Raw genomic sequence first — 11,387 nt, forward strand, 5'->3', positions numbered from 1 at the left:
GACACTTCTTTTCCGTAACGTCAAACTACTGAAGTAATAATACATGCAAATTCATTATACCATTATCATGATATATTTTAAGAAACCATATCTATCATAAACATGCAAATTATGAAAAGGCAACATATTAATCGTTGTATTGTTGTCGGACACTTGACTTGTAGTAGAGCGTAATTGATAGGAAGTTAAAACCCATTACAGGAAAATTAAACCTCGTGGCGAAATTGCGGTGAGCACGATCATGCACGTTGACACGGCCTCGTGTGTTACAAGGATATTTTTTCTGTTTGCGGACCAGACGTTTCGGACACGTCAGAGAAACATTATGTGATTCCGAATGTTACTGAAATCTTCATTTTATATTCTTTGTCTCTGGATAGTGTCTGGATATTTAAGACTTCCTAAGTATTAAGAACTTGTCCTATTGCAAAAGGGCAACAATGTGGTCATATCCTAGATTTTATCGGCTTTCGTACCCTTTGTGAACTGATGTTACCATTGATGTCAGGTTCACATCTGCTCTGGCTCTCAGATTCTTCTATCTCATATATTTTCTTTCGGATTAGGTATTTTGGATATCCTTTTTAGTGGATGCCTCCCATACTGCTCCAACGCATTGGTTTGATACTTCATAGTGACACTTTGTAGTCGGCAGCTTTATTCTTCTTTATGCATGGGGATAAGCTTCTCCTCAATCATGAAAGATGAAGATAACGAACAGTGATCAATCTTATAACTCCTACAAGCAATACGTAAACTCCGTCTACCTGATCGGGATATAGGGCTCGCGGCGGGTGTGACCGGTCGACAGGGGAAGCTTACTCCTCCTAGGCACCTAAGTCCACCTCTGGTGTGTCCAGGGGACCGTGTTTGCCCAACTATCTATTTTGTATTGCTTGTAGGAGTTATGAGATTGATCACTGTTCGTTATATTCTCCTTTCATCAATCACAAAGATATACAAAGATTTTAAACAATATATTTACAATGAGTGAAAGAAAAGATATCTCAATAACAAATAACTACATTGAAATAGGGATACAAAATTAGAGTCCAATGCTGGTTTCAATGTCGAGCTGCATCCCCACACGAGAATATAAACTCCCAAATCAACTTTTAAATTCAATCATTAAGATAAGTCCAAAATTCCCGGAAAATTCCGTAGTTTTATAAAATGCATAACAATTCTGAGTGCTTAATGCCACAAAATAGTATATGCATGCAAAAATGACGTTTCCAGACCTTTCATTTTTAAACAGACAGTGTATTGGCAAAACAAGGTTTACGTATTCATATTGATGAATAATATCTAAATCACAGGTGTCGGTTAAAATTGGAAACTGATTTTACACAATTTCGGCAACATCCCTTTCAACAAGTGTAACAAACTCGGTTTTGTTACGCTGACCAAGTGTCTTAACTATATAGTTCGCATCAATAAGCTTGTTTTTGATTTCCAGGGAGCATAATATCTGGCCTGTAGAAGATAACCAGGGACGGGAAAAATACCAATAAAACTGTATCACCTGGTTTAAAAACTCTGTTCCTGGCATCTTTGTCATACCAAACTTTCGCTGTGGCTTGAGAACTCTTGAAATGTTCTTGTGCCAAATTACAAGCATTGTAAAGTCTCGTTGATATTAGATACAATGTCTAAAACGTTAAAAGCATTAGTCTCAGTCAACACGTTTCACTTAAAAAATCAAAGGACCTCCAAGTGCATGGTCAAACACTAATTCCAAGGGACTGACTTGAAGCTTTCAAGAGACTCCTGAACTACTTCTTGTGCACCAAATAAAACAAGGTGAACCCCTTCACCTCAGTCTTTATTATACCGCTAACAATGTCTTAAAAGTTTTAATGTTCTGATGAAAACTTTCAAGAATCCCTGAGATTCCGCATGCTAAACAGTAGACTTTTACTGTTTAACACTAAACTCATGCAGGACCTTTTGAAACAACCCTAACGTGAAATTTGAACATCCTTGATCTTACTGAATAGTCTTAGGCACGCCTACAAAACTGAAAAAAAAACCTTGGTAAGGGCCTTGACTATGTTCTTTGCCTTAACATCACTAAGAGGTGTAGTTTTATGATATCCAATGGACATACACAATTATAGTAAGTAAATATTGGTTTCCTGACCTAGTCCTGTAGAATCTACCAACACTCGAATAAAAGGTTCTTCAAAAGCTGGAATGGGTGGGAGAGGAGCAGTTAGGTTTACCTAGCATATGGCAAACATGACACGACTTGCAGAATTCATAAGCATCGTTTCTCGGCTTAGGCTAATAAAATCACTCAAAATTATTTTACAAGTCTTATTGACACATAAATCACCTGTCATGAAGGTGTCGTGAGCCAAAATCATGATGGCCCTACCATATATCACTGGGACAACTATCTGGTGAATAACATGCCTAACGATGCGTCAGGTGGTCGTCAGTTTCGCAGAATGATTTCGTGTACAAACACCCATTAAATCTGATTTCAGATAAAGTCCATGAAAGGGAACATTAATGACACCTAGCTTAACTCCCTGTAATAGATCTAACCCACCAGTATGAGTTTGTTGAGACAGATTTAAATCAGTTTCTAACAACGACGTTTGGGCAGCAACACTATCTATCAAAATATGAACATGCTTAACTTCGCTAGAACCAATGAGTCAAACAAATCCATCAGAAAAAATGGAATTACAATCCTCCATAGAATTAAAAGAATTGGACTTGAAACCCTGAACATCAGGAGTGTCAGAACAAAATGAAATAAAGAATTTCCTGTCATTTCTAAATGCAGTACAAGTATAAGGTTTTTCAAGGTCATTTATTTTTTTAAGCTTAAATTATTCACTGATCAAATAACTCTTTCCTTACAATAATTACAAATTGGAAGCAATCCTACACCATATGAATCAAACAGAAATAAATACTTACACGAAAAATCGCTTTTAAAATTCAGCATGCAACAAACATATTGATTTCCGTGTGCGAGATAACATTTCAAAAACCGAGAGAACAGGACCAAAATGGAAACTAGCTATATGCAAGGTGAAGAAAACGAACAATGATCAATCTCATAACTCCTACAAGCAATACAAAATAGATAGTTGGGCAAACACGGACCCCTGGACACACCAGAGGTGGGATCAGGTGCCTAGGAGGAGTAAGCATCCCCTGTTGACCGGTCACACCCGCCGTGAGCCCCATATCCTGATCAGGTAAACGGAGTTATCCGCAGTCAAATCAGTGTGCCAAGAACGGCTTAACAATTGGTATGAAACACGTCAGACAGCATTTGACCCAATGAGAGGTTGTATTGACGAACTAGATCGTTATAACGACCATAGAATTTGCGAAATGCTGACTTCAATCGAGACTGTTGAAATCCCTGTACCACCAACTTGTTTTTCAGTAGCTTACCTCGATTTAAAAACTGACTATACCCAGAACAAGCTCTTGCATATCGAATCAGTTGAGATATATAAACACCATATGCAGGTGATAATGGAATATTGCTACATAAATGTGGGAAGTTGACGATGGAGAAGCTGAAATCATCCCGTTTGTCATGCAGTTGAGTTGTCAGTTTGCCGTTAATGTCTACTTTCAATAAAATATCTAAGTATGAAGCAGAAGTGGATGACTCTGTGGTGTCCTTTATTTTGAGCTCACAGGGATATATCAAATCGACATATGAATGAAAGCTATCATTGTTAATAGACAAAACGTCATCGATATATCTAAAAGTCGAATTGAAGGTCACAGCGAGAGATTTTTTCTTCTCACGTAGAAGTTTTTGAATATTTTCTGCTTCATATGAATATAAAAACAGGTCAGCTAACAAAGGAGCACAATTTGTGCCCATGGAAATTCTAACAGACTGTTGGAAGACCTGATCCCCAAAGACCACGAAGATATTGTCAATGAGGAACTCTAGCATATTTTTTATTTCAACTTCAGAGTACTTGTGCGTGGAATCAGAGTGGTGTTTAACAAAGTAAGTTTTTGAATGTTGATCACTAGATGCAAGGTGAAGATAACGAACAGTGATCAATCTCATAACTCCTACAAGCAATACAAAATAGATAGTTGGGCAAACACGGACCCCTGGACACACCAGAGGTGGGATCAGGTGCCTAGGAGGAGTAAGCATCCCCTGTTGACCGGTCACACCCGCCGTGAGCCCCATATCCTGATCAGGTAAACGGAGTTATCCGCAGTCAAAATCAGTGTGCCAAGAACGGCTTAACAATTGGTATGAAACACGTCAGACAGCATTTGACCCAATAATAGATAAGAACATTTCCGTTTTCCGTTTTTGTTGAGGAAGCAACTGTCTATGATGTCAAAAAGTCTACTGTTTAATTTATCGAGAGAAATGGTTGTGTATAGTGTTGAAAAGTCATAGGTTTTAATGTTATTGATTTGAGAAAAGGTCTGTGATTTCAAGTTTACTAAAAGTTCTTCAGAATTTTTTAGAATCCACATTTGATTAACACCACTTCAGGCATATGTAGTCACACAGTAAGTTTGAAGTTTCTCCTTCACAGCTGTTAATATTTTCGTGAGGAGCAAAGATAGGGGCCTGGTAGAGCACTTACTGGATCCAGCAATGTATCTTTGGTTGTAAGGGTTTTTATGTCGTTTGGGAATCCAGTACAGGTACGGTAACTCATATTCATTCGACCCATTGACTGGGATATTAAATGTGTCTAAAACTGAAGCATGGTTTTAAAGAATTTCATCTTTCGAAAGGGCAGTTGGAGTATAAGAATGATTACCATCTGGCATCTGACATTCGAACATTTTTACATGATTAAGTTATAATACGGGATTTTCGAGATACGGATCCACTCTGACTTTTATCTTGCGTTGAACGTAATTTGCAGGGCATATCACTTTCAGATTATAATAACAACAAAGTGCATAAGCATGGATACTTCAATTGCTATCAAATTCGTGCATCAAAATTATATTTTTGAAAGAAAAGAATCACTACAACCATTTTATAAGAAAGTGCATTTGATTAAACTATGTGAGTTGGTCAGGAAAATAAATCTAGGGATATCGGTAAAACAATTGGTTACTATCATGTGACCGTGATGTAGAAACGTCTACAACGGTACACTTCATGTAAATTGTTTGTGTCTTACAATAAATCCCATGGGGATCCAGGTTAGAATAGGTCCTCAGTACCCCTTACTTGTCGTAAGATGAGACTAAATGCGGCGGTCCTTCGGATGATACCGCAAACACCGAGGCCCCATGCCACAGCAAAGATCCCTCCCTGCTCAAAGGCCGTAAATATCTAGTATAAACCTAACTTTTGCAGTCCTTCACCGGCAATGGTGACAGCTCCATATTAGTGAAAAATTCTCAAGAGTTACGTTAGACAGTAAACTTCCAATCAATATTCTACAATTAAGCGGGCATATTCTTGTCCCCATCCTCAACACGGAACATGCGTACTTCTTGGCACTGCACAAATATCTTCAGGTTATAGAACCTATGTCGATAAAGGTGAACCAGCTATTACTGTTCAGTGAACATTCCTTATATGTATTAAAGTCGTTAAGTACTATATAGAAGACAACTTAACATCTGTACTGCAATACATAGAGGCTATTGAAGTATGGAGATATCAACTGGCGTTCGGTGGATTTGTCGTCAATAGATATTTATTTGTCAAAAACCGTGGGATGCTTTTCGTAAAACACTTACCATAAAGTGTCAAATAGGTGCATTGCCTTAAATCATATTATTTCGAACTTAGAAATATAGGTAGAATTATATGTTTTTTAACAAGTGCAGGATACTTGTAAGATCACTGTTATTTCAGGCTAGTGACATTTTCAAGGAAACATGACCATATTACATCAATTTTCATATCGCTTCACTGGCAACCTGTGACATTCTAACGAAATTTAAAATCCTGCTGTAACCGTTCAAGGCTCTGAATTAGCTCCAGCATACATGCATATCCAGACAATAATTCAAGTATAACCCCCACCCCCCTGCAAAAACCTTACATAGCTATGTCTATTCTTAGTTACATTAGTTTAATGTTATTTTATATATTCATTGTTCTTTGTTTTAGATGTAAAGAGCTTTAGGGCAATTGTGTTGATAAGATAAATAGAATTGTACTATAATACTATAACGATCTAATTTACAAATACAATCTGTCATTAGACCACGTGTTGTGTGACATGCTTCATACCAATTGTAAGACCGCTCTTTACATACAAAATTTGATTACGGACTTACTCCGTTTTCCTGATTCGGATATAGGGCTAACGTCGGGTGTGACTGGTTAACACCCCCATGTGTCTAAGTGTCCTTGTTTTCCCTTCACATGATTTTGTATTTCATACAGGACTTTTAAGTCCGATCACTTTTCATTATCTTCAATTCTTAATACAATGGGTAAGTAGCATAAATTGTAGCTTCCTTCATAGATTGAGGAGATTGACTTTTTTAAGGTATACTCCTTTCTTAATGAGATCTCATGAATATGTATAGCAAACTCAAAACGAGGCTAAGGTCGTATTGAGTGAAAACAAAAATAGAAAACGGAAGAGAAAAAAACATCTGCTAAGCGCGATTTAAGTATCGTTTCAGACCTCACGTTCGGCTTCGTTGAGAAATTTGTCAAAAGAGATAGCCAAAGCCTTATAGAAAAGGAAATATCCAAAGGATATAAATATTTCTGTGAGAGATATGTGACTAACATTACAAGTAAGTAAAAACCCTTCGTTTGCCTTTTCCTATGAATTGATAATCAGCTGCTTTTAAAAATACACGACGAACGTAAAGAAACAGATTCTTACATTAAATTTGATGTTTAATGAATAATCACCATCAATCAAATAACTCATCAAATTTGTATTTTGAAACAATTTAGCTCACAGTGCTGTGAATGGATGTGTTGTGAAGGGGAAATGTCATTGATCCTAGCGCAAGAATGAATCACCTTTGTTTATGTTGTCATTGTTCCATTTGTAGATTGTTCTGTTAGATGGACCATGTGTGGAGAGTAGCCGTTGTTCCTGCACGATTGGACAGTCGGTACACTGTGCTCATGTACTGGTATCCTATTCACTCTGGTGCATATGAAATCTACAAACCTGGAATTCATTCCATCTGATGTTCTGAAGACTTCCCTTTCCCAGACTTAGCATGTGCCCCGAGGAGAGAAGATATGTGGAAGTTCAGATGAAAACGTGATTGTGCATGGATACAATGCCTAGTCATCTCCTTAACAACCTGGTGGATTGAGATCTACTCTGTACATACCAATCAACTCTGATGTTCCAAAAATTTCAGAACTGTGTTCTAGAGTCTCTGAAGCTGACAAAACCTGTTTGTTGCTTACAGTTGTGAATTTGAGTGGTAAAGGTGACTGTGAATATACAGAGACAAAATTTAGTAAATTTCCAAAAGGATCCCCTCTAGCAGTGCAACAGAAATTGTCACCACATTATGTACTGAATATTTTAGATGCCAGTGAATTTCCTCTTCTCCCTGCTGAAAATCTAATGAAACAACAACTTCATATCATTCTGAATGAGAGAAGAACTGGTAGCTTTTCTTCAATTTTTGTGTCAGAGGAGGAATGTCATCAAACTGAGGAGATGACACGACTACAAGGAGAGAGTCCGAAGTGGCACGCAATCCGTAGGGAGAGAATTACTGCTTCAGTGGCTGGTGATATCGTAAAGCGGAGAGCAGGTTAGGCATAATAAATCATGCAACGTTATGAAATAATATTTACAATTTCATGCTTACTCCTTTTAAAGCACCTGATCCCACCTCTGGTATATCCATGGGTCTGTGTTTGCCCACCACTCTTTATTTGGTATTCGTTATAGGAGTTATGAGATTGATCATTGTTCGTTATTTTCACCTTTCATGTATATAAATTCAAACATCCCAACATTTTACATTCAATCTTCTCACAGCCTTTGAACCTCTAACTGGAAGACTGAAGACAACAAGAAAAGTTGTTACAGAGAGCATGCGTCATGGGTTGTCATTTGAGGCAGTTGCTGCTGACGCCTTTGTTAGAGTAAGTTTAAGTTTGATATCAGACTCCATGCCATCACTATTGTATACAAAAGATCAATGGCATTTAACATTCTATTTAGTTCAATGCACCTTTTAGATAATTGCTATACATGTATTTCAAAATCTTATTTGATTTCATATTTAAATTGCAGCTACTAAATAACAACGTCAACATATACCCATGTGGAGTTGTAGTTAGCCCTTATGCTCCATGGCTTGCTGCTACACCTGATCGGAAGGTATACAACCCCACTATGAATCAACCTTACGGCTTGCTTGAGATCAAGTGTCCTCTAAAGCCCTTGTAAGATGCAACTACTTGACAAAAGTTGGAGATGTGTGGAGACTGAAAAAAAAATCATAATTACTTCTACCAAGTCATGATGCAACTTGCAGTGACTGGTCTAAACTGGTGTTACTTTTTTATGTGGCTCTGTGATGAAAATCACTTGGACGTTATTGAGTTTGATGAGGAGGAGTGGCAAGGCATGAAAAACAAGATAGATTCATTCTATTTTGATCACTTTCTTGAATAAAAGCTTTGTTTTTTTAAACCTCATTCAGACCTTTGAATATTTTCACAATAATGATAATCTTCACTAAAAATAAAATAAAAATTAGATATTTTTGTGAAACACCGATGTCCCCATATGGCAGCGGAATAATTCTGGTACCAAAAAAGTCATGTCACAAGGAATACACATGTGAAATACGAAAGCCCTTTCACTAAGCATTCAAAAGTTTTGACAAAGGTTAAAGTTTTTCAAAAGTAGGACAAACTCCATGTCAAGGTAATTTGATACCAAACAAAGGTCTGGTCACAAGGTATGTAAATGTGAAATATGAAATTCCTAGCATTAACCATTTACAAGTTATGGCCAGGGTAAAAGTTTTTGCAGATAAACAGACAGACCAAGCACTATGAGCCGTCTAATCTTCCATTACAGGGGCATAAAATGGAAATGAAGTGTAAGAACCCTCACTTGTCATGAATTTATTGAAAGGAAAATGTCAAAAGTTAGAATTAATATACAGTACACGACACGAGTTTTATACACCCCACCGTGGAAAGACCACGGAGGAAAATCCACGGAGATACACCGTGTCCTCCGTGTTCCACGGTGTGTGTTATAATACACACAGCTGCTAAGAGCTTTGTTCTGGCTACGGGCGCCTTGCGGGAGATGTGAAAATGTGCCGCAGGCCAAATAATCAAGATAAGGGTGGAATTTTAAGAAAAGAAAAAATGTCAATATTTTCCCCCCTGATACTTATATTGTTTTTCAGCATATTGAACCGATTCCAACGATACCAAACACTATATATTATGTTTTTAAGAAAACCTGGTTTTGACTTTTTTTCTTTTAGTCTTCTTTCTTCATTAGAATATTCTTAAATTCTATGTTTAAATAATGCGTACTTGCAGGCAATTCCTGTTTTGAATGCGAATTAGTATATTCAGTAAATGAAAAACATACATGTACAACATGTGATAGGGATATTTAATAATTACCGATGTGCTCTCTCTCTCTCTCTCTCTCTCTCTCTCTCTCTCTCTCTCTGTGACAAATGCGCTGTTTAACATAATTACCTCCATCATCTTGTGTTGATATGCATCTTGACAAATATAACTTTATCCAATATAGAAATTAGAGCATTGTCGATGATTAACAAATTGGAATTAATTTATTACGTAATTAATAGAAGCAAAAATACAAACCATCGAATGATTTATTTTTAAAATCCCGAGTTAATTACATTTGACCGAGACTTATGTTCGATGTACTTTGATAGAGGTTTTCATTAAAAAAAATGTTCATCGGGAGTGTCTGGATAATGCAATGATTTTTGTATAATAAGTATATACCATGCAAATTGCTAGGGTCTTTCTCACAGTATAACTAAATTACGGTTAGCTAGTTTGAGTTTTGACTTCTCATGAAAAGTGTGAAATATATTGGGTCGGCGCGATATCAGTTCTAGTCTAAGATCACGGGTATCTTACGCCGACCCAATATATTTCACACTTTCCGCAAGAAGCTAAGCACTTTTGTTGATTTCAAATACACACGGATTAGCTGACTCCCATTGTTCTACTGAGGCGAAAACCCCTTCGAATTTGCATGGAATGTACAAGTTATACACAGGTCATTGTTATAGTCATACATCATAGTACCGCTAACCCGACAAACATTTTTTTTCATTTTGAATAAGTTATTGAATGACGAAGTATGACCAAACTGCAGATTGAACTTTATAGAGCCCCGTGCTAACATTACTTATATTTTTCAATGTATCAGAAGGGGTATGTTGCCGGTTAAGTTGTGTAAATTTCTTGACAAGCAATAAAATAACAACAAAAATGGTGCTTAAATTGTCCGATTACGAAAACCTTTCAAGTTTTCAAAGTACACCCTCTCCGATTCTACGTGCTTGTAATCAATATTTAAGGATGTAAATCCTCGGTGTCAAATGCAACTAGTTCATGAAAAAAAAAAACTAATATAAATATAAACAGAAATGACTTAACGATTATTTGCTTTTATTCATATACGCTATCGATTATTAAAATCTTTAATTTAATCTTTAGATGCATTAGATAATGAAAGCAAGAGAGAGAGAGAGAGAGAGAGAGAGAGAGAGAGAGAGCATTGGTAATCATAAAAAATAGGTGTTTTTTTTTCATCTTCGTTAGCCGAGATTATTCGTGCACGAAGTCACAGTTGACTCAAAACCCATTGCTAGCGGAGATTAGATGAATTTTACCCCCGTATTATGTTATAACTGACCAAACCTAGTACGTTTGTTTTACAACTTTCATTCAGAAGACGCGCAAGTTATTGAGTTACTGAATAAACGAGAAAACGTCTGCAGTTTTATTTCAATCGTTGTCAACTCTTTACTTTGTGATATTTCAAGACTACATGTAATCAATTCAATTTATTGGATCTCATCACCATTATGCAATGGTATATAAAAATATAAAGACAAAAAGCTGTTATATATACATTTAGTAAATACTACATGCGTGTAATAAAGTATTTATCAAGTTAGAAAAAAAACCTAAAAAAAATTCCAACGTGTTATTATTAATGTGAAGTATGGGCATTCTAATGAAATTTTCCTATTAAATGAAAGTACGGAGTTTTCTAAAGGTTTGTTTAAAAGTAAAGATAGTTTTAATATTTATTTGTTTAAGTGATAAAAATTTGATTCTTTGCTCACATTGCTTCACAGTTGAGTACATAATGAAATTCATATCCAATGTAAACATGTACATGTATATAGCTGACCTTAATCACATATTCCTAATTACAATA

The 11,387-nt window shown here is 36.4% G+C and overlaps 1 protein-coding gene across 1 annotated transcript; it reads left to right on the forward strand.

The window, feature by feature from the left end:
- The first annotated feature begins 7,272 nt into the window (after positions 1 to 7,272).
- Positions 7,273 to 8,621, forward strand: LOC130052187 (uncharacterized). Its single transcript, XM_056156466.1, has 3 exons — positions 7,273 to 7,731; positions 7,962 to 8,068; positions 8,220 to 8,621. Exons 1-3 carry the CDS (start codon positions 7,539 to 7,541, stop codon positions 8,373 to 8,375), a joined length of 456 nt encoding a protein of 151 aa, XP_056012441.1. The 5' UTR covers positions 7,273 to 7,538; the 3' UTR covers positions 8,376 to 8,621.
- Positions 8,622 to 11,387: the final 2,766 nt, after the last annotated feature.

Source organism: Ostrea edulis, chromosome 2, assembly GCF_947568905.1.
Source record: "Ostrea edulis chromosome 2, xbOstEdul1.1, whole genome shotgun sequence".
Lineage (NCBI taxonomy): Eukaryota > Metazoa > Mollusca > Bivalvia > Ostreida > Ostreidae > Ostrea > Ostrea edulis.